This window comes from Halichoerus grypus, chromosome 7 (assembly GCF_964656455.1).
Source record: "Halichoerus grypus chromosome 7, mHalGry1.hap1.1, whole genome shotgun sequence".
In the NCBI taxonomy this organism is placed as follows: Eukaryota; Metazoa; Chordata; class Mammalia; order Carnivora; family Phocidae; genus Halichoerus; species Halichoerus grypus.
Window position 1 is genome coordinate 95,732,399 of NC_135718.1, and position 24,957 is coordinate 95,757,355.

The window sequence follows — 24,957 nt, forward strand, 5'->3', positions numbered from 1 at the left end:
ACAATTTTATGTTGTTCTTAAAGGAAGCTCCGTGTCCGACCGTGTTATAAAAGTAACAATGCAAACCAAAGAAAGAGAGGTGGCTGCAAATTAGCATTAACTGAGTTCTTAAGAACTGAGAATGGCAGGATCCGTGGGCAAGTGATCATTTCTTGCCTCTTCTAAAGTACTGAAGGCCCCAAATGGGAACTCCCACCAACACCTTCACCCTCTTGGCTGTCAGTGGAGAGGGCGCTGCCCCTCCCCCCTCCCCTGGTGCTGGGGGTAAGGAAGCCAGTTTCAGGCTCAAGTCCAAGTCACTCTGCTCATCTAACTTTCCTGATATTCTGAACCATGTCTTCCTCCTCGGTCTCCTCACACTTTATTGGTTCAGTCTCTGGGGAGGTGAGAGGGGGGATGATGTCAGAATTGGTCTACTTGGCTAATTCCCTGTGAATCCAAGACAAAGGTAGGACAATTACTATGGTCCCTTTCAATTTAACAAAAGCAAGAGTGCAACTAATGAAGCCCCTAAGCGCTCCTGGGGGCACCTTCTACACCATGGGGTGCTGGCCACTGTGCATGAGGACACCCGCCTTGCGTCGCCCCTGATGTGGACCTCGTGTACCCATGCAGCCTATTTCTTCATCAGTAAAGCAAGGTGGTTGGATCCAAAGAGCCCAAGGTTGCTGATCTCTGTAAGACTGTGTTATAGTGAAAGTACGTTATGAGTTTTCTTATCCAATACACACTTGGCACTTAAAAGTTTACTTTTTTTTTTTTTTTTTTTAGAATTCTGGTCTCACCCAACTCCCCTCCATAGATGGACCCTCGTTTAATTGGGAAAGTGCTATTTTGGCGCAGATTTAATATTTAAACAAAATGTCTGTCTCAAACCTCACTTTCTCTGTGAGGTCTCTGAAAACTAAACCTCCCGTTTCTCTGAACCACACAGCTGAGCATCACTCAGAAGAGTTCTTTCCATAAAAACCTGACTACCATCTGTCCTCACGAGGTTGCAAACTCCTCTCTGGTCCTCAGTAAGTAGCGCAAGCACGGGGTGTGGTGCACAGGCGGACACTTGTTTACGGAAAGGATACAGTTAATATGTACAGCTTACACTGGCCCTGCGTGTATAAATCTTCTGTTTCTTTCCTACAGCACCACGCTCAGTTTGGGGCCGATGAAACAAGACATATTAATTATCCAAAAATGCTTATCTGCCTATGGATGGTCAGTAGACTTCCTTCTGCTTCCTTCTCCTGCCTGGCTAATGCATTAAGACTCTGTACCTATGTTTTTATAACACCAAAATCAGTGGGCTATTATTCGAGAATGTCACTAAATGGAAAATTTTGATCCTTCCCCGCCAACTCCCACCCCACATTCCCATAGGCGCTTAGTTGTTGGAATGTTTTACTTTTCAACCACTTTTTAAGCAAACTTTAATTGTAGTAAAACACACATGATACAACATTTACCATATCAACTCTTTTTAAGTGTACCGTTCAGTGGCATTCGTTACATACACATGGCTGCGCGACCAGCTGAACCATCCATCCACAGAAAGCTTCATCTTACACATCTGAAACTCTCTACCCATTAAACAATTGCTCCCCACTTCTCCCTCCCTGAAGGCCCTGGCAACCACCATTCTGATTTCTTTTTTTTATGCATTTATCTACTCTAGATACTCACATAAATGTACTATGGCATCTGTCCTTCTGTGATTGGCTTATTTCACTTAGTATAAAGTCCTCCAGTTTCAATCATGTTGTAGCAGGTGTCAGGATTTCCCTTTTTTTTAAGGCTTAATAGTTTTCCAAAGCATGTTGTATAGAAAAACCTCCCCTTCTCCTCTGGGGAGTGTCTTCTTTACTCTCACTTACTACCACACACATGACACTTGACACCAGATGTGGGGGGGTCCTCCACCAAGCAATTTCTCAGTGACACAAGCTGGCTGTACCACAATTTAACTATTCTGACACCATCTACCTGGAGATAGCCTCAGATCCCAAAGGTAAGGGCTCAGTCCCATGAGACTGCACCCCCACACACACATTGAAGGCCAATGGCAATGTGGCTTGTACCTGGGTTTCTACCCAGTTGGCTATAAATCACAAGTTCCCATGAAGCCCTCTTCAGGTTCAATGAACTTGGTAGAACAGCTCACAGAACTCAGGAAAACAGTTGATTTACTGTTTATCAGTTTATTATAAAAGGATATGGTCAAGGGTGCAGATGAACATCTAGATGGAAAGATGTGTAGGGCAAGATATGTGTTCACCCTCTGTGGGTATGCTACTCTTCTACCAGCACCTCTGTGTGTGCACGATCCTGGAAGCTCTCTGAACCCCATACTTTTGGGATTTTTATGAAGACTCCATCACACGGACATGATGGATCATTAACTCCACTCCCAGCCCCTCTCCCCACTCTGGGGAAAATTCCAACCTTCTAATTATGTCTTGGTCTTTCTGGTGACCAGCCCCCATCCAGAAGCCCACCAAGAGTTACCTGATTATAACTAAAGATACTCTTATCACCCAGGAAATTCCAAAGGATTTAGGAGCTCTGTGTTAGGAACCACAGTCAAAGACCAAATATTAGAACAAAAGATCTCCTAGTCCTTTAATCATTTAGGAAATTACAAGAGTTTTAGGAGTTCTGTGCCAGGAACCAGGGGCAGAAACCAATATTTTATTTTCTATTATCTTACATATGTGTACACCACATCTTGTTTATCCATTCATCCATTGATGGACATTGGGTCACTTTTGCTTTTTGACTGTTGTGAATAATGCCGCTATGATCACAAGAGTTCAAATATTTCTTCAAGTCCCTGCTTTCAGTTCTGTTGGATATATACCCAGAAGGAGAACTGCTGGATCATATGGAAATTCTGTTTTTCATTTTTGGAGGAACCACTAGACTGTTTTCCATTTTATATTCCTACCAACAATGCGCAGGTGTTCCAATTTCTCCGTTATCTTTCCCAACACTAACTATTTTCTGTTTCTCTTTCTGTTTTCTGATAGTAGCATCCTAACAGGTGTGAGGTGCTTCAAGCACCACACAGACCTTGTTCCCATGAGCACCTGTGCTTTATCTCTTGCTGCCCAACACGTGGTCCACGGACCAGCAGCACAGACACCAACTGGGTGTATTTAGGATGCGTAATCTCAGCCTCCATCCTGGCCCTACAGAATCAGACTCTGCATTTTGACAAGATCCCAGTGGAATCTGAGAATTGCTGATCCACCTGCAATGGGAGCTCTGTGGGAGCTCAGAGACAAAGAATATAAACCTCACTTGGGTTCTGCACTCAATAAAATGAGGCCTTGTTGGATAAAGCAAGTTGGGTTTTTCTCTAGTTGATAGATGTTTGGTACATTCATTCTCTTTCAAAGAAACAAACTTAGAAGGTATAAATATTAGATAAAAATACATACTTTCCCCAACTCTGTGTGTTACTATGTAAAGATAAGAAAAACACAAAGCAGGATAATGGATTTTCTTTTGTAAACTACATCACCATCTGGCCTCTGTTGTTGTAGAAGTTATACAGCACTGAAAAAATTTCTGGTTCATGCTATAAATTCCATTATAATTAAATTTGGGGCAAAAGAGTCAGTTTGGGGAAAACCCTCTAGAGTTGTTCTTGCATTTTATGCTTGACAATAAATACATGGTAATCTTCTTTATGTAATTAAAAGGAGATAGGAGAGAAAGGGTGTCCCAGGCCACCATGAGCGATGCATACAGGCAAAAAAAGAGCCTAATAGTGATGACAACGTAACTAATTCCTATTGAATGGTTATTAGAAACTGGGCCCTATTTTAACGGCCTCCCGTCAATTAACTTGTTAACTAGTATATGTTTCTGAGTGGTAGGCTGATACAGGCAATGTCAGAGAGAGGTCTAGAGAGGAAGGGAAAGGCCAATGAGCAAGAGTCACGTTCCAGACATTAGACTCAACTGCAAGCAAACACTATCTTCAGGGTAAACCGACCTGTGACTTGGTCCCATAGGGAATTGCAGACTTTTTCCCTGAAAGAGAGTGAATCATTCTTGCTCTCATGGGGATGCCTTGGGATACAACCTGAAATAAAACCAGAAATATCAATTTCAATTACCATAACGTGGTATCATGCAAATAAGTTAGACATCGGTTTTAAAATGTGATTTTTCAAATATTTTCAAAAAATTAAAAATTAATGCAAAGGATGATGGAAAGCACAGTATGATGGAAACAATGAAAAGTATATTCCTGCAAATCTTAGGTTTTGATTTTTTTTTTTTAACCTTTAGATTTTGGAATTGACTTAAATTGTATCTGGTCTACATCACGTATTACAATTAAGGAAAATGGTTCAGTGTCAAAGAGGTTATATGTGATTTTTCTCATGATCACAAAAGAGAGCAAGCAATGCATGAGGAGGAAACCCCAGGACTCCTGAAGCCCCGTGCAGAGTGTTTTCCTACACACACATCTAAGGAAATTTGTATCATCCCAAAGACACATTATCAGCAAAAGTACTCTCAGCAAAATATGTTACTTCTGTTCACATTTCCAAGCGACACACTAGACAGTGAGAAGTTTGGCAACGTTGTTGGAAAATGGCAAGTATTATCTTTTACAAGGAAAATGCATTAACAAGGTACCTGATCTTCCAGGCCAATGGCGTTCAAGGCTTGTCGTCCTCTATAAGAAAGGGCCAAGTTAATGCTTCTTCCACGTGCAAATTTAGCCACTCGGATATCTAAGACATTGAAAGTAGACTCCGTATTATACCTCAGGACAGGCTAAGCATATAACACCTAAACAACTGGTGCAATCAGAACCAAATTAAAAGACCCCTGTTAGTTCCTTTACAGAAAACACTAATAGTCGTGATTTTGTATTAAATTAAATTTAGATAGTTGCGGTTGCAAAAAAAAAAAATAATAAGTTCCTCTTTCTAAAACACTTCTTTTTAAAATCTAAAGAGAAAGATGTCAGAGAATCAGAATTTTCACATCTCACGAGTTTCAGTCTTGTCTTACCTTCCCTAGCTTCATATACATCAACTTGGAAATTCCTCTTTGCAAGGAAGCATGCATTTAATGATCCAACCTAGGAATCAAAGCAATTTAATTCATATTTTTATCTGATTCCACAAATATAGGGAAATTTTACTGGCAAAATGTGACATCGTGTGTAATTGTACTTGTATTAGTCTTGGCTGTCCAGTTGATTTATTCAATCACCAGCAGAAAACATCATTTGCAAAAATAATGGGATAAACTCAAGATTAAATGGTATGATTTCAGAGGTAGCTTTGGTGTTTTTCTTTTTTAACTTTTTTATAGTGAGATATAACTTTCATACAGAAAGATCACAAAATATGTACAGTTTACATAATACTTAGAAGGCAAACATCCATATAACTACCATTCTGGTCGAAAACAGAATATCACTGCCAACCCTCCATAGCTCCCACCATCTGCTCCCCAGTTAATGATCCCCAACTTTTCACCTAGGAGTAAATGTTATTCTGAGTTTTGTAATAACCCATCCTTGCTTTTGAATCACATAATTAGAATCACACTTGTGTATCTTCTCGTCTTTAACTCAACAAAATGCTTCTGAGATGCATCTATATGACTGTACATAAACTCCAGGCCATCCACTTTCACTACTCTATGATTTTCCATTGCATACAATCTCACAGGTTAATTAGCTGTTCTACTGTTGAAGGACATTTGAGTTGTCTCTGGTCTGAGAATATTTTTCACACTTTTATTGAGATATAATTGACATATAACATCGTATAAATTTCATGTATACAACACAATGATTTGATAAATGTATATACTATGAAATGATGGACTGGGAATATTATTAACAATGCTGCAGGGATGAGATACCACCTCACACCAGCCAGAATGGCTGAAATTAGCCACTCAGGAAACGTCAGATGTTGGCAAGGATGCGGAGAAAGGGGAACCCTCCTACACTGTTGGTGGGAATGCAAGCTGGTGCAGCCGCCCTGGAAAACAGTATGGAGGTTCCTCAAAAAGGAGCTACCCTATGACCTAGCAACTGCACTACTAGATATTTACCCAAAGGATATAAACATAGTGATTCGAAGGGGTACCTGCACCCCAATGTTTATAGCAGCAATGTCCACAATAGCCAAACTATGGAAAGAGCCCAGGTGTCCATTGACAGATGAATGGATAAAGAAGATATGGCATATATATATATACACAATGGAATATTACTCAACCATCAGAAAGGATGAAACCTTGCCATTTGAAAGGACATGGATGGAACTAGAGGGTATTATGCTAAGAGAAATAAGTCAGAGAAAGACAAATATCATATGATTTCACTCATATGTGGAATTTAAGGAACAAAACAGATGAACAGAGGGAAAGGGAGGGAAAAATAAAATAAGATGAAATCAGAGAGGGAAACAAACCCCAAGAGACTCTTAACTCTAGGAAACAAACCGAGGGTTGCTGGAGGGGAGATGGGTAGAGGGATGGGGTAACTGGGTGATGGGCGTTAAGGAGGGCACTCGATGTAATGAGCACTGGGTGTTATAGGCAACTGATGAATCACTGACCTCTACCTCTGAAACTAATAATACACTATATGTTAATTAATTGATTTTAAATTAAAACAACAACAACAACAACAACAAAGGGTGGCTCAGTCAGTTAAACGTTCAACTCTTGATTTCGGCTTAGGTCATGATCTCAGGGTCGTGAGAGCAATCCCTGAGTTGGGCTCCACGCTGAGCTTGGAGCCTGTGTAAGGTTCTCCGTCTCCCTCTCCCTCTGCCCCTTCCCCTGCTCACTCACTCTCTCTCTCTCATAAATAAACAAACAAACAAACAAACAAATAAATAAATAAATAAATAAAAAGCAATGCTGCAAAGAATATTTTTGTACCTGTATCCTGATACACACCTGCATAATTTCTCTCTAGGATTTTATACATGGAAGCTTAATCCCTGGTCAAAGGTTTATGTATCTTCACCTTTATTACGTCAAACTGTTTCGAAATTTTCTATCAATGTGTTTTCTTACCAGCAGCTTCTGAGAGTCTATCTTTGCCAGCACTTGGTGTTCTCAAACTTTTAAATCTTGCGGTGGATGGGTAAAATAGGAAGGTGTGTGGTTTTAATATGACTGATTGCTAAAAAGTTAAACTCTTTTTCATATATTAACTGGCTATTTGGATCTCTTCCTCCAGGAAGCCTTCCTTGAGTTCCCTGAGTTTTCACAGTGCTACAGGCTTTTCCTTTGAAAAATGTTATGGGTTGAATTGCGCACCCCCGAGCTCATGTGGTGCAGTCCTAACCCTGGTACCTTAGGATATGACCTATTTGAAGAGAGGGTCTTTACAGAGATAATTAAGAAGTTAAAATGAGGTCATTAGGATGAGTCCTAACCCAACTGGTGTCCTTCTAAAAAGGGGAATTTGGACACATACAGAGAGGGAAGATGGTATGAAGAGACATGGGGAGAAGCTGGGCAACCGCAAGCCCAGGAGAGAGGCCTAGAACAGCCCTCAGGAGGAACCAATACGCTGACACTTTGGTCTTGGACTTCTAGACTCCAGGACTATAAGATACTAAAAATCTGTTCCTTAAGCCAATTGGTTTTTGGTACTATGTTATGGCAGCCTGCAGAAACTAATACAAAGAGCTTATCCCAGTTGAAAGCTCACATCTTTAGGGTGATTGTATGGTCAATATTGTCTACCCCACTGGGCTGCAAAATGGTTTGCTCACCATTTGATCCCTAGCCTCTACCATTGTGTTCGCAACATAATATAATAAGTACCTGATTAGTATTTGTCAAATGTATAAATGAATGGTAGATAGTACATTTTTAAATAAAATTTGTAATGAAACCAAGTCAAAATTTATTGAGCATTTATTATGTATGATTTAATCTACTAAACTTTAGGGATCTAAAGGCTATCCAGCTAAGTCCTTGGGCTCAATAACACCTAATTCAGTTAAGAAGAGACAAATAGATAAACCAATCAATGCTTAGCAAACCACTTTTGAGTATAAAGGCCCACTTTTTACGTAAACATTTTACAGATCCCCAGCATTATTTAAATTTCTAATATGCGTTGGTTAAAAATATATATATAATGAATTTAATCATAAAACATTTACATATACTGGGGCACCTAGGTGGCTCAGTTGGTTAAGTGACTGACTTTGGCTCAGGTCATGATCTCAGGGTCCTGGGCTCTATGCTCAGTGGGGAGTCTGCTTGTTCCTCTGCTCTCTCTCTCTCTTTCTCTCTCTCAAGTAAATAAAAATCTTTCAAAAAAACATTTACATACACTTTAATAATAATTATAGTTGACTCTTGAACAACATGGGGGTTAGGGGTGTTTGACCCCTGCACGTCGAAAATCCACCTATAACTTTTGACTCCTTGAAAACTGCTAGTAACCTACTAGTAGCTAGCAGCCTGTTAACCAGAAGCCTCACTGGTAACATAGTAATACATATTTTGTTTGTTATGTATTATACACTGTATTCTTACATATAAAGTAGGCTAGAGAAAAGAAAATCATAAAGAAGAGAAAAATACATTTATATGACTGTACTATATTTATTGAAAAAATCAGCACATAAGTGGACCCTTCACAGTTCAAACCCTGTTGTTCAGGGTCAGCTGTGTATGTTTGAGTCATACAATTTTACTCCATTTACCCAACGTTTTGCAAGCCTATAGATTGAGAGACATTTCCTAGCAAAATAATTCTGGACCCAGAGGTGGAAATCAATGATAAAAAAACATAAGGAATAAGTACTTAGAGAACAAACCAGAAAAGGATAAATTTTGCCCCGAGGGATGCAATAGGGCAGACTCTAGTTTTCAGAGATGGCCATAAAAATATCTCCCATCCTTCAAGCTCTTCTGTAGTTATGACCTTGACACTCCTTCATCAAAAGATGGAGTTCATTTCTCCATTTCCTTGAATCCAAGAGGGCCTGTGATAGCCTTGATCAATAAAATGCGGTAGAACTGACACTTGAGCTGTTTCTAGGCATGGTCCTTAACTGGCCTGGAAGCTTCTGCTTCTTGCCTTTTGGAAGCCGGTGATCATGTGGGAAGAGTAAATATCTCTAGGCTGCCATGTAATGAAAAACCCAAACCACAGGGACAGGCCACTTGCAGTTGTTCTAGACAAGAGCCTCAACTGAGCTCTTGACTCACCACCAGCCCATACCAAGTACCTGCCGTGGGAGTGTGCCAGCTTGGACATTCAGCCCGCTCAAGCTCTCAGATGATTGCAGCCATATGTCAGACCATTCTCAGAACTGTGAGGCATAGTGATAGAGTGTTGTTTTAGGCCACTAGGTTTTGGGGTGGTTTGTTACACAGCAATAGACAGCCAGAACAAAGGGATTGGTAAAACAAACTCCATGGAAAACAGTACTTTTCAGTTGAACTTTGAAGAGTGAGACTATTTTGACATCTAGAGAAGAAGCAAGTTGACAAAAGAGTAGGAATCCTTTTGGAAATTTAAAAACAACTCTCAAGAGATACAGAAAAATTATTATTTGAAAAATATTTATTGATTCAGAAGTATTACAAGATTCCTTGCTAAGCATTGAAAGTGATCCAGAGAAAATAGCAGCCCTCAGGAAGTTCACGGTCCTGTCTAGGTCTTCATTTTTTCTAATATTATTTGTATATTTGTATTTAACACACATATATTAATTTTTTTCCTATGTGCCAGCCTTGTGCTAGGTGTTAAGGATACAACAGAGACCAAGATATACCCAGGCTTCTTGAGGGGATTCCAGTCAATTATAACACAAGATGATCAACAATAGGAGAGGACAGAGAAAAGACCCTCAAGCCAAATTACGGGTGTGGAGTGGGATAGGATATGACTTCCTGGAGACCAAAAGAATGCACCAGCTAAGGGTGGGTGAGTCAAGAGGAGGGTTTTCTAAGTAGAAGGCACACACGATAAAGATTAAAAGTATCTACTAGAAAGAAGGAACAGAGAAATCGGATTTAGGAAATAATAATGCTCATGTATGATAGCCATGAAGTGGTTGTTATGCCCAGCAATCTACTCTACCTCATCTTTACAGCCTCATGAAGGAGGCACTGCCGTTATCTTGTCTTACGGGTACTGTCATTGAGGCAAGAGAAGCGAAGTGGCTTACCTACAGTAACACAGCTAGTGAGGGCTGGAGTTGGTGTGAAGATTCAAGTGGATCCTGTCTGGTTCCAGAACGTGAGCTTTTTATCAATAAATTAGAAGAGTGTCTGAATACCATTGAAGACACAGCTGTAGATGAAGACTGCGAATTTATAGTGGCACCAAGATGTGAGGTTATGTTATATTTTTTCTTGCAGCCTGGATTTCTATGCAGAGGATTGGAACCAAACAGGGTGGGGTTTTGGCCATGTGGATGGGATGGAAAGCAAGGACTTGAAGATTTTACTTGGACTGATGGACAGTAACTCCAAGTTGGATGAAATGGAAGGGAGACAGAGGAGGGCTCCTGAACAGGGAGAAGTAGGAGGTCCCTGTGAAGAGCAGATGTAGCAGCAGGAACTGAGGGAGGAAGTTAGGAGGTTTTTAATCAGAATCTGAGGTCTGCCTCTATTATCTTAGTTGGGGCAGTTCTGTGGGATGACGAGGTCCAAGTCCAACATGGGTCATGGGACTTGGAGGCTGAAGTATGGTGGAGATGGAAGATATTGGAAGCATGTAGTTCAAGGATGAAGGGGCTAGAGATTCACATGGGTCAACAATGTGAACTTTGATAGTCGCTCAGGGTGATGGCAGTGCTGGGATATAGATAAAAGATGATGTGAACGTGCTGAAGTCTTCAGGACTGGGGGGAAGTGACTCAGAGTTTGACTGATGACAACAGAAGGGAGGATGGCTTTGGAAGGGAAGGTAGCAGCGAGAAGTAGGAGACAAGAATCACAAAGATAGATGGGGGCACATCTGGGAGGTGGGAGGCCTCAGAGGTTCTCAGCAGCTCCCTGGTGGATGTGGGGGCTGAGAAGAGGGCCGCGCACTAGGTCAGAGTTTAGGGCCTATTTGTCAGTCCAGATGCAGGCACAGGCAGACCCGATTCCTCTTTTATTTCCTCCAGTTTTTACTCCTCTGCTCCAAGACACCTTGACACCTAAGCACTTATGTTTGGGGTTTTTTTTGTTTGGTTTGGTGTTCGGTTTTTGGGGTTTTTTTTGTTTTTTAAATCATCCAGTGGTTCAAGCTCGAGGCCCTTCCACCATTCATTGATACTGCGGCCACCAAACTTTCTTCGTATCATTCAGTTTCTGTAGACTGATGATAGTTATTTTAAGAACTTAGTCCCTATTTAAACCATTAAGTGTGTGGAAAGGTTTCAAATTTAATTTTTACAAAGCAATCCACATATTTAATATTCTGTAAGGCCAACCAAGAAATCTATGCTCAACTATTTGGTTAAAATAAATAAGCCAGGGTTGGGGTGGGGGATGAACAAATGGATCACGAAGGATTTTTAGGACATTGAAAATACTCTGTATGATATTTTAATGGTACCTACATGTCATTACACATTTGTCCAAATTCACAGAATGCAGCTCAATGTACACTATGGACTTTGAGTGATGATGTGTCCATGTAGGTTCATCACTTGCACTAAATATCCCACTTTGGGGGAGGATGCTGATAATAGGGGGTGCTGTGCATGTATGGGAGCTGGAGATATTGGGAAATCTCTGTATCTTTCCCTTAATTTTGCTGTGAACCTAAAACTGCTCTAAACAAAAGTTATAATAAATCAATTTTCCCTGTGCAGCCACTCCTGAAATTATGAACACGTTAATTGTTAGCATTTGATGTGTCTGAAGAGATCATGACAAATTGTATTCGTTTTAATCCCTCTATCTGATTGCTTTCCTTTCAATTCCTCAATCTGAAGTGACTTCCTCTCTGATTGCTGGTATCACTTTCCCAGCAGTGGTCAAGCTGTCTCCACTAATAGCATGACTTGGTGCCCAGCACAGAACACTGTGTGTCTCAACAACTTTTCCATCACTTTTCACTCCTTTCCAGCACAGCCCTAGAGCCTTTTATGTTTCACTAATCACAGCTCCTTTGATTTCACCACAGGTGATTTCCCTTGTTAAACACAAACATCTTAAATCTCTTTCTTCCTTCTCTGCTTTTTCCGATTTATGAAAAATTGCCCGTCTATCTACATTCCTTCCATTTGTGTGTTAAAGACTATCTAGTAAGGGCAATAGCAGTAACAAGTTTGCATTAAGGAAGAGAAAACTGGAAAGCTACAGTGAAGTTGATACAATAAAGTTAATTTCTCCCGAAGGCTATATTGTTCTGTGGCATTTAGAAAACAATTAAGGAGACAATCAAAGGCTAAATGGAGTAAGTCTCCCTGAAGGAAAAGAGAGAGGCTTGAGAAACTTCTCTTTCTTTCACAGCACATAATTCTCACTGTTCCTTTTCTGGTGGAGAGCAGGACGGGGAAGGATATTGATCAGGAGACCAACAGGGTCAGGAATGTTGGAATAAAGCTAGATGAAGTAATTTGGAAGTAAGATTAAATATAATCTTGGTTCATGAAAAGTCAAGTGTTGGAGAGAATGAGGGCCTGGAGGAACTCTTACACATTACTAGCGATGACCTCTGACAAATCTACCTTGTCTCCTCAGGGCGTACATCCAGGAGACACATGCCAGAATGTTCAGAGCAGTACTTTTCACAACTAACATACAAACAAAAATACTGGAAACAACCCAAATGGCCATCAGGGAGGAATGAACAAATCAATTATGGCATATTCACACAATGAAAGGCAGTAATATGAATATTTTAGTAATACTATAAATGAAAAGAATAAGTCCCAGATGATTTCATACTGCATGATAGTCTAATAAGGATGGGTAAAGCTAAATCACAGATATACATATATACGTAATTTTTAGAAGTATATATGCATATTATTTATGTGTACAGATATGAGATAAATATATCACACATACATAAAACCTACATATATACATATATATATACATATATATATGCAAGAGAATGATAAACACGAGATTCAAGGCAATGCTTATAATGGGTGAGGGAGAAGCACAGAAGTTGATCTAAGTCACCAGCAATGTGTTAATTCTAGTGTTGAGTGGTGAGTTCAGTTACTGCTGCTGCTTGTTACTATTAATAAACAAAAAAAAGTAAATAAAAGTCTTCTCCAAGACCATGGTATGCTCATAGTATGTTCTGAAACAAAGACTATAATTCCAATTCTGTGTAACTAAAGTTCGAGTAAAACTAAAAGAAACAAATACTGGTAGATATTATATAGGTCCAGCCAGAAAGATTAGTAACATGGCTAATAAAGTGCTTTTTTTTTTTTTTTTACACCAGAACGGGCAAATATTGCCCAAGTAAAATTCTACTGTTAAAGCTGAAACAGGTTTAAAGCCATTCAGTTCAAGCACAGAGAAACTAATCTTTCAGAGCCCCATCTATTTTTGTTTGAAGAATGTGATCTTCCTTCCAACCTGTGGTCTTAAACTTCTGTTTTACAAAATCCAAAAGGAAAATACAGAAGAAATCAATACAATAGAGGTTATAGTAAATAAGAGTAACATACAAAGCTATAATTAAGATGAATTAAAGAAAGCCAAAATATTACAGTTGTAAAACTTGCTTGTTACTTGTTGAATCAGTCCTACACTAGAAGTTAGGTAATACATACAATTATTTTCAAGTAGATTACTTTATGTTGCTCTAACGTGTTCTCTTTACCAGTGCACTGTTAAAACTAACCAAAGCTCTACACACGTGTATTCCCTTACAATAGCAGCACACACTACGGCTACCTGCAAAGCTGTCATTCTCAAATGACAAATTTGAATGAAATTTGGTGAATGAAAGGAAAATAAATTGGGAAAATTGGTGAATGAAAGGAAATAAAAAGCAGAGAAGTAACATATTAAGGAGAAATAATGGGAATTAGAAGATTCATGCAGTTCAGCTCTTTTAATCAGCCAGCCAGCTTGCTAGCAACAAGGGATGGTTTCTGTTGAGGAAGGTCGTGTGCAGTGGGAATGTGGTCACCAGTGACCTCTGATCCGGAGCTGCAGTGGGAAGCTGCTTGTTCTTCATTTTGGCTTTAGCCATATTGTAATCCCCAGAATCAAAATATTTTTGCCCCTTCTGTAATCGTTTCCCTAAGAAATCTGAACCTCCAGGCTTTTGTCCCAGATGAGGATACCTTGCTTTTAATTTTGCTTCTTCAGCTTTCTCTGGACTAGTCACTTTATCTTCCATTTCCTTCTGCTCCTCCGCGGAGGCTGCCTCAGGGACTTCCAGGGACATACGGCTCCCTCTTACCCTGCTTCTCCAGCTCTGCCACGCCGAAGGTACTCAAGTGCTTTTTCCGCTCTACCTTTATTTCCCCTTCTCACTTTCTATAAAAGGGGCTTAATCGGGACGGTCAGTGCCTTCTTTAGTGGTTACGCTGGCAAGAAGGCTAATTAGACCTAAAGATATAAAAGGAAAGGAAAATGTGTGTACACCATTGTGAGCCCACCACAAACTCTCAGTTAAGGCTCAGCTGGCTTCTGAGCATAACCAGACATGAAGGTGGTGAGGGGACAGAGGAAATGGGACAGGGCTGGACACCTGGGAGCAACCCACACTTTCCGTGATGTGAGTTCTGGCAGTTCTGCCTTGACAGAGATAGGACAGTTCTACCAAGTTCACGGACAATGATGAAATGTCTCTATATTTGTTCTGAGGCATCCAAAGTCCATAAGAGTAGATTGTTTTGATCATAGAATAATCTGCAAATTAAAAGCTTTATTAACAACTAGTCTAGTCTGTTTGTGCATGAGCAGAGCTCTGAGGAGATTGTTGGTTACGTAATTATGGATTGACCCTTTTGTTCTATTTTTCTGCCTTCTTTTCCTGCCTCCTCTTACTTCCTTCTTTGCAAGTCATGTGCTTTCTTTGACCCCATCCTGGCCCACTCTGTTGATGATTAACTTACCATTTAGGAACACTGTTTGAAAATTTCTTATGTAAATGCTGAAGTATGCTTCTATGGTGTTTCGCTGGCCTGCTTTTTTTTTTTTTTAATATTTTATTGGGGTGCCTGGGTGGCTCAGCTGGCTAAGCGTCTGCCTTTGGCTTGGGTCATGATCTCAGGGTCCTGGGATGGAGCCCTGTGTAGGGCTCGCTGCTCAACGGGGAGTCTGCTTCTCCCTCTACCCCTCCCCTCTGCTCATGATCTCTCTCTCTCTCACGTTCTCTCTCTCTCTCAAATAAATAAATAAAATCTTTAAAAAAAATAAAAAATAAAAAAATACTTTATTTATTTATGAGAGAGAGAGCACAGGAGCCTGGATGGGGGGGGGGGGTTGGTAAGAGGGAGAGGAAAAACTGATTCCCCGCTGAGCAAGGAGTCTAATCTCAGGGCTTGATCCCAGGACCCAATCCCAGGACCCGATCCCAGGACCCGAGGATTACAACCTGAGCCAAAGGCAGATGCTTAACCAACTGAACCATCCAGGTGCCCCATTGCTGCCCTACTTTTATCAAGAGGATTCGCCAAATTTCCGTGGGTTCCCATGTGACCACTCCAGCAGTGATCATTCAAGTGTCTAATGATAATGAGAAAACTGTACCTTTTAATTTATAAATGCTGACCCTAGTAGGAAGGGGCATGGTGACTATAAAAATGTCATGCATTTTATGCCTCTTTATTATAATGTGCTTGAAATTAACCTGATAGTGTAATGTTAAACGTGTCAACTCCTTTTGACTTAATGAAATGTATAAAACTCTCCCTAAGACTTCTAGGCCTTTGTGAGTTTGTCACCAAACAGAAGAGCCTGTTTATACCTCCCACTCGTCCAACTATACTTTGATTTCTCAAGAATTGGATCTTTGAACATATGAATGTAATGAAAAGAACCAGATTGTTAGCAGCACTCACCATGAAATAAGCACATAAAAATGTCTTCACACTTGGTTAGTAATGATTCCATCTGCTAGAATTGCACATGATATTATTGCATATGCTATGTGTTTTCATATTTAAACCTTACCCTGAACTCACTAGCCTGTATCATCTGGATTTGGTCTCTGAGGCCAAGCATAGTTTTGATCTTCCTCCTTTGATGATGATGACTTTCTGTGGGGGTTCTTAGGACTTTTTCTCCAGCCTTGATCCCTCTCCTGAACTCATCTCTGACTAGTGAACCTCTTTCTACCTGCGGGGTCATGCAGGTCTCTCCCTCTCAACATGCCTCAAATCCAAGTTATTCCCCTCCCTCAAACTTCAAACCTCCTCCTTCTGGATTCCATAGCTTAGAGACTAGCAGCTCTGCCCACTAGTTCATCCAACCAGGATACTTCAGGGAATGTTTAACATCCCTTTCTACTTGCCAATATATATTTAATTAGACAACAAGTCTTGTTGATCTCCTTGAGACTTTTTCAAGATAGACCTCCTACCCTACCCTCCATTCTCTTTTCAGAGAGCCCTGAAAAGCTTTCACCTGAACTACTCTGATGGATTTCCGAAAATCCTTCCTTCCCAGTCTCCACCTATTAAAGCCATGCTCCACACTAGACTAGGTGTCTCCTACAACAAAAATTAGAGGATGCATTTTCTGTCTTATATTCCTTTATTTGTTCCTCATACATCTGTGGGGAAAAGTCCCAAATTTTCAATATGACCTAAAAGATTCTTACATGTGACCACGACCTCTCTTTTCAGTTCATTTTTTGCCCATTCCCTATCTGTAATAAGCATACCAAAGTTACTGCATATTTCCTGACTGAATATGCCATGCATTTTTACACTTACATGCCTTTGAATACAATGTTCCCTTTGCCTGAACAATCCTTTCCTGCTTTCTCTATCTGGAAAATGTTTGGTCTTCTTTCAAGACTCATATTCTCAGTGCAATTCTTCTTGATACCTCCTCCTCCAAAAGACTTATTTGCCTTTTCTTCTGTAATTCCACAGATGCCTATAGGAATATGTGTTTCAATATCTCCCACGATGAACTGAATTATTTATTTACATTTTCGTCTGACTCTCCCATAGGCTGTAAGTGCCCAGAGAATAATGATATTTGTAAAGTTTGTATTTTATCACTTTCTATTTCTAGTCCAAACCACAATACCTGATACTTGGTAAGAAATTGGTATTTTTTTAATAAAAAAATTAGAAAATTAGATAAACATGAAGGAAAAAAGTAATGTTCCACAATCTTACCACCAGAGAGAACCAGTGTTAAAATTTTCTATGGATATAAAACACGTAATATTTCTTTTAAAAATAGTACCAGGTTGTAGATTTTATGATTTTGTTTTAAAAAATGAACAGGATCTTGTGAATATATTTCCATGTCAGAAAATATTTTAAATCAAAATATTAAACAATCGCATTACATTTCATTGTACGCAATGCCCTTATATTTGGACATTGAGGTTATTTTAATTTTTTGGCTTGTGAACAATCATATGGCACCCATTCATTTCCTTTGATAAGACTGAAGTAATGAAATGATGCCCCAGCGGCTCCTGGGCCTTAGCACGAGGGGCAAATAAAGATAACAGCAGAATGAAAGAGGACAGAGAGGAGAGGAAGAAGGCAAGCCAAAATGAGCTGGAGAGAGGATGCTGACAGCTGCGAGTGTCGGAAGATTTGGCCAGATCTCTTGGTTTGTTTTTGGAATAGCTACAAAGCAGGCGAAAGAAACTGAGAGTGTGTGGGACAAGTTATTTTTACGGTTTTGTTGTGAGTTTTGAATATCCCCCAGACCGGGTGTTTTTGAGAGACCATGTTAAAGATTCTTCATTGCGTTTTATTTCTCCTAGGTTGAAGAACAGTTGTGTCTCTCAAGGCAAGGCCTCACTGAGGTCTTGGGCGGATGTATGTGTGGATCATGGACTAACTGTCCGAGAATATCTGGGGCCTATTGAAAAGGAAAGAAAAACAGGCAGTTAAGCTTTGAGCTGCCTGAAGTTACTGGTTTCATCTCAGATGCTGCTCACAAAGCAATAAATGAAGCAGACTCTAAAGGGTGAGTTCTCTGTATCACATAGGTCTAACAGCAGAATTTATGGGACACCTTAACAGGCTGTCCGGGTAGCAAAAAAATAATCTCAAAACGTTAGTCACACCTCCTGGAGAAATGGTGATACGGCTAAATAATAAGGGAGACAGCTAGAATAAATTTGTTTGATGAGAGGGATCGGAGCACAAGGAAAGCTACAAAAGAGATTGAGGAGAGCTAGAGCGTGGGATCAAGACTTGTCCTTAGCTCAGAGCAAATTCAGGATGACCTCTACAGCCACAGAGAAATCCACTCCCCTTCTGTTGGTAGAGGGTGCTAGATATTAGTGCAGAAATGAAGTGAGCATTTCTCACATACAGGGCTCAGTGCCTGGGGAGTAGAAATCAAGAGTGGAGTGAATAGAGTTTTATTTACTTTCATATCAATAAAATAAGAATAAAGGCTCATAGTAATTACGTTCTTTACATGGTTTGTCTCATTAATATTTGCAGAAAAATAAAACAGAGGCCTTGGCACAAGACTATAAAACATTCAATGGTTTCTATGTGTCTAGGATATTGACTTTGGCAAAAGTGAAAATTCTGGGTGACATTTGATTTCTGCTTTTATAACAACTAGATTGAGAACAAAGATAGAGATATGTGGATGAGGAAGGGTGAAAAGGAAGCCATGGAATTTTAGAGTTAAAAGACACAACCATCTGGTGTTCTGAGTGATTTTCTGATTGCAGTCTCAGCTGACTTTAGTCCCCTCGCTATCAGATGCTTTGTCTCATTCAGGTGAGGTGGAGAGATCCTAAGAACAGAGGACAGAAACCCAGTCTAGGGCCAATTCAGCACCAAGATGCCTCTGACCCTGTAAATCCTCAAGAGAAATCTAACATTTTTGGCTGTGACATACACCCTCTCCTAGAGTCAAGGTGAAGTTGCTTCAAAGGCAACTTCATGAACAGAGGTCACTAACCTGACTCGAACACTGGGAGAGAGGGCATGATTATGGACGAGAGGTCGTAAAGTTCACGAGTCTCCTTATTCTGATGTTTCGAAAGACTTTACCCTCTCAATACCTTTTCAAGGAGCATTTTGCTGGTCAAACACAGGGATAATGGATCTCAAAACAAATGTGTAGTGGGGTTGCTTGTCAGCAGGGGAGACAGAAGGAAGGCTTCAATGCTACCCTATGATACATCTTTGAACGTGGGCTCGGACAGTGGGCCACAGCTGAGCCTGGAATCCTCGGTAGCTCTTTCAGCTAGAGCTCTTGGCTTCCCCCCAAAAATGAGGGCTCAAGGAGCTGTAGCTGTTGCTGAAAGAGTGCCCTTTGGCTCCGCTCATTTCTACCCTACAGTAAACCCTGCAAACAGTCCCCAGAAGCAGGACCTGAGTGGGAACATAGCCTGAGGGTACTGGACGGGTTAGAGAGAATTTCTTTCGACTTCACTGGCTTGTCACTTTGTAAAAACAGAAAAGACATTACTAACACAGAGTACGGCAGCTCGTGTCGCAGTTTTTCCCCCCGAGGCTACAGAATCAGAAAGCTGCACCCATAGACCTCCTTCTAGCCTGAAAGGCAGAGGTTGTTTGTCAAATCCATTTTCAAGATCGTCCTTCAAGGACTACATTCCTTATGACACCATTCTGGTGGAAAACATTGCCTTTCTTTTAATTGCCCCCAACTTGTAAGCACAGGATTCCCCACTTCTGAAAGCAAACTCATGCACACAAAGTATGTTAGTGTGTTTGACAGTATAAGGCACTGAGATAACCTTTATAAAAAGGGAGGGAGCAGGACCCAAAGATAAGACAATCTCAAGATTTAGAAAAGTAAATACCTTTTATGGGGAAATAAACCATGCATATCAATAACTTTTATAGGATGAAGCCTGTGATAGAGGCAAACAGAACCCTGGGGGCATTTTCAGGAGAGAAGAGGTCTTTACAGGATGACCCTCCAGCTTCCAGGAGGTAATGGCATTGGCGGGGGGCTTGGGGAGCAGTGTTTCACACAAGGAGGAAAATGTCTAAGTCGATACAGTGATCTTTCTAAATATTCAGATTAAAGTTGTTTTTTTTTTTTAAACTTTCACCAGTTTAAGATCATGGTTTCGTTTCTTTCACCTCTAGTTTCTCAATAAGAGTTCCTTCCTTGATCTGTCGTTTCCTTCTGACCTCTTTGACTTGACAGGTCTTCAAAGAAAAGAAATTAATTGGTCTATCACAGGGTCAGATGATCACTTACAGTGGGGCAAGGACAAATTCTTAGGGTGGCTTCTCAGTGGGCAAGGCTACTACTGAAAAAAAGTAAGATGAATTCACTGTATCCTTTGGACTTTTTTTTTTTTTAAGTTTTACTTATTTATTTTAGAGAGAGAGAATGGGAATGAGCGGGAGGGGCAGAGGGGAAGGGAGGGAGAATTTCAAGCAGACTCCACACTGAGCAGGGAGCCTGACGTCAGGCTCGATCTCTCGACCCTGAGATCACGACCTGACCTGAAACCAAGAGTTTCAGACACTACCCAAGCACCCCTCCTTTGGACTTCTAAGGAAAAGTTCTCAACTCTGTTGTAGTTTTTCCCCTTAGGGGCTGGGGAGAGCCTTTCATGTGTTAGACAGTGTAAGGTACTAGGATATGGCCCGTTGGCAGGAAGAGATTGGGAAAGGTGAACAGAAAGACACAAGAAAGAAATTGAGAGAGAAAATTAATTTGTCCTTTGTGTTTTAATTTAACCTTCTTGAATTGCTTTATTTAATACTTTATTTCATGATATGCTCAAAATTCAAGGTTTTGTCCATTGTGACATTTCCTTCATCTTCCTATCCTTAAGAGAGTTTTTTATCCCTCTTGTTCATTCATCTATCAAATACTAACTAAATAATAACAATAAGTCATGTTGGACATGGTTCCAGCCACTGGAATACACTGGTAAATATAAGCTTGTATTCTAGTTGGGGTAGATATTTAATAGGTTAAAATTCAAAAACAAATAAAGGGTGTAATTCCAGGTGCTGATGAATAATATTAAAAAAACATAAAACAGGGAAATGGTGAAGCCAGCCAAGTAGACAGGCTCAGTTCAAGTGGAACCTTTGGTAAAGAGTCGGATTTTATTTTACTTGCAATGGGAAACCATTGGAAGGCATTGGCAAAGAGTTATAATTACCAGACTTATGTTTTAAGAGGATGGGTGTGGCTGCTATGTGGAGAATGGACTGTCCGTGGATAAGAGTAGAAGCTGTGGGACCACACAGGAGGTGGGTGAGGGATGATGATGGTCTGGACTGGGATGGTAGCAATGGTCAGAATTGACACTGATTTTGGATATAGAGCCACCAAAGCTTACTGGTGGAGTAAAAGAGTAATGGAGGTCTGCGCATAAAATGAAAAAAGGAATCAAACATGATTCCTAGGCATGAGCCTGAGCAATAAGGTGGATAGAATTCCTTTGCAGAGGAGTTTTAGTTTTGTTTTTTTTTTTGGAGAGAGAGAGAGCGAGTGTGAGCAGGGACTGGGAGAGGGAGAGAGAATCTTAAGTAGGCTCCATGCTCAGCCCAGAGTCCAACTTGGAGCTGGATCCCACGACCCTGAGATCATGAGTTGAGCCAAAAATCAAGTCAGGCACTTAACCAACTGAGCCACCCAGGCGCCCCAAATTTTAGTTGCTTCTAATACATATCTTCTATGTTCCAGCACAGGCATGTGCGCAGATAATGAAGTGGTTACATGACAAAGAGTTTAAGTGTTACTCAGCAAGAAATCCATGGATGACCCCACATATTTATGCCTCCCCAAATCATATATGCAATCACACATTTGTTACCTCCCCTTTGCTAAGAGACCTTCTAAGAGGTGTCACTGCTGCTCCCATAGCCCGAGTCTTGGACAAACGCCAACAGTGTCTTAACTGGTCATCGTGTCTTAAAATTTCTACTCCTCCACACACTAGCTCGAGGAATCTTTTAAAATCACAACTCACTTTCCTGCCTAACGTCCTCCAGTGGTTTCCCATGATACTAGGAGTAAAATCCAGTCTTCTTGCCCTGCCCTCTTAAGACCCTAGGGGAGCTGGCTCTCTCAGCTCTCCTGCCTCAGGAGCTCCTCTTCTCTAGCCTCACTCTTTCTGCCTTTCTGTCTGCTCCTTGAACACCTCAGGGTTTCTCTTCTGGCTCTTTCCTCCGCCTGGAATGCTTTCTGTAGCCCCGCACATGGTTGCTTCCTCCTATTATTCAGGTCTCTGGTCATATATCCTCCCCTCAAAGAGGCCGTCCCTGACCACACTCCAAACAGATGCCCGCAAAGACTTTCCACAGCCCTGCCCTATTTGCATTTCTTTACAATGTCTATCTCTCACTGAAATGATTTGTTTTCTTCTCTGTTCTCTTTTCACTTCTCAGGAATGTTCACCACTGTATTCCTAGTAACTAAAGCAGTGTTGGCAAATAGCAGGCATGCAGTGACATTGTGGTGAATACATGCATCTCACTTCATGCAAAATTTCGATAGGAAAGACCTGGACTGAGGCCCTGTATAAAGAAATGACAACATATGTCACATGCATTGACCAACATGGCATGTGACAGCATTCGTTAGGATACTGAAATCTAGAACCAGAAATGTTAGAGGAACTTGTCATAGTACTTTGGGTGAAAAGATCATAAGGAAGGCAGAACAAAAGACAAAGTTGGCATATACTCGATAAATAAATGTGTGGTATAAACTATACTAATCTCTATACAGCCTTGAACAGTGTCTGGCACATATTAGGCTCTTAAGAAATTTTTGTTGAGTAAATGAATGAATGAATGAATACCTATGAGCTAAAAGCGTACAAATGAGTACAGCAAAGGTGAAAACAAAATGATTAAGCTTTTACCAATGGTGATACTTTTATTCCAAAATAGGAGTTCTATTGAGGGGGGGAAATACAGTCTACTTGAGGCAGCCCCACATGAAACAGACCAGCTTTGGTAAGATAACAATGGCAGCGGAGGAGAGACCCCTCCCACATCTTCTAGGTGTGGGGCAAGGCTCTGCAGATTCATCTCCTATGCCCAGCAACAGGGGAGCCCCTCACTCCACCACCTTACATGCCCCATGGGACCAGCCAAATAAGTCAGGAGACCAAACAGGTGCTATTCCCACTAGCGAACATCCAACATAACAATTTTGCATTAGCTTTTATTCTTATTATTAGTATAAACTGAATTATTCACCAAATGAGGCAAACATTTGGACTAAAATGACTATTAAACGCTGATATCTGTTTTAAAAACATAGCCAACATGGGGATGAATCAAATTCAATTTGCTCTGTTTTTTTAAGAAATGCTAAACCAAAATGACCAGGGAAAACAGACACCTTTGTATTTAATGGAGATAAAAATACCTTTCGTCGAAAAGAGCAAATTACCACTCATCCCATATTTAAAATAAATATCAGAGAAGTTTCACAAGAAGATGAACAATCTGTGCAAGCAATTTATAATAATTATTCAGACTAATGATAATATAACACCACTAACAGGAATAGGATATCCAAATAGAGTCTTACCAAGCCACCACCAATGACAGCTATTTTTTTCCTTCGAATGTCAGATGACTCCATAACTGCCAAAGTGCTTTTATATAAGTGTGCAGCTCCGGTCACAAAGGAAACTGTCTCCCTGCTGCTGATTTCCCCGCCTTTATACTGCCCAGGGTGCACCTTGTTTGAGTCGGGCTAATTCCCCTTGAACTTAGAGCACAGCATTTAACTCCTTAGTGGCCCGAAGCACAATCAGCTCAACTTCAAGAAAAAAGAGAATTCATTGCAATAACCAAATGTTGAAAAATCCAGCCGAGTGAAGACACCCGTTCTCTGTCTTGCGTGTAAGACAGGGAATTTTTTAAAAGCACTCTCGGCTTTTCTTCTTCTGCAGCATGTATTCTTACTTTCTTTTTCATTCATGATTAACCATGAATGAAACTTCGCTCATCTGAAGTCCCAAAGCATCTTACGCTTCCCTTGGAGAGTGAGGTCGCTTGGTGTCACAACTGATGGGTGGATTATTCTTGTTATTAAGACCAGTCAGGAAGCACACCTCGAGGGTCCTCTCGGATTAACTTTAACAGACCGCCAGGGAAAATTTTTTTTCCTAGTACTAATACTCTCCCGAGCAAGATTTTGAATTTGTCACTAACCACACTTCCCTTTTTTGGCATCAGATGCTAGAAACCTTAGAATCGAATTTGTGCATTGACTCCAGGGGAGGTCCTTAATCCTGTGCTTCTTCTAAACTCATCCCTGAATTCCTATTATCTCTCTACGTCTTTGTCTTCTTTCATCCCATTTTACATGCATATTAATTTTTGGCGCATATTTGTGAATTGAGGGTTGTTCCTCCCCCCCCCCCCCCCCCCCCGGGAACATGATGTGTAAAATAAAGTAAGAACATAAATGATGACACTTCTTCACTAGTGAGAGCAGGGATCATACAGGTTTCTCCCTGGTGAGGAACTAGTTAAACATCATTGAATAGCGGCCCCTTGTGGATAAGGATGGTTAGAGTTGCTAGAAAACTTTTTTGCTGTTAGGCATTTTTATTTATTTATTTTGAATAGGTACGTAATACATTCACATGGTATGAAATTCAAAAGACACAACAAGAGGGTCTTACAGTGACTAAGTCTTCTGACCCTGTCCCTTGGGCACCTATTTCTCCTGCCCGGAGACAACCACTGTTTTGGTATCTGGGTCACCCTGTTCCCCTAAAGCCCCTGCCCCTCCATTCCCGTCCATAAATAGTAGTAAATTTTATACACTTTTACACTTCCCCACACCCTATTTTTTCACAACATATAGCTCGAGAATTCTTCCATGCCAATAGAT

General features: G+C 40.6%; 1 protein-coding gene and 1 pseudogene across 1 annotated transcript in view; both read right to left on the reverse strand.

The window, feature by feature from the left end:
- The window catches only part of KMO (kynurenine 3-monooxygenase), a 51,783-nt gene extending 27,826 nt beyond the window's left edge, over window positions 1-23,957 (reverse strand). Inside the window, 4 exon segments of the mRNA XM_036121622.2 lie at window positions 3,995-4,084; window positions 4,648-4,745; window positions 5,029-5,098; window positions 23,641-23,957. Coding sequence (XP_035977515.1) covers window positions 3,995-4,084; window positions 4,648-4,745; window positions 5,029-5,098; window positions 23,641-23,694 — 312 coding nt within the window. The 5' untranslated portion in view covers window positions 23,695-23,957.
- Window positions 14,024-14,494, reverse strand: LOC118554250 (cAMP-regulated phosphoprotein 19 pseudogene; annotated as a pseudogene).
- Window positions 23,958-24,957: the final 1,000 nt, after the last annotated feature.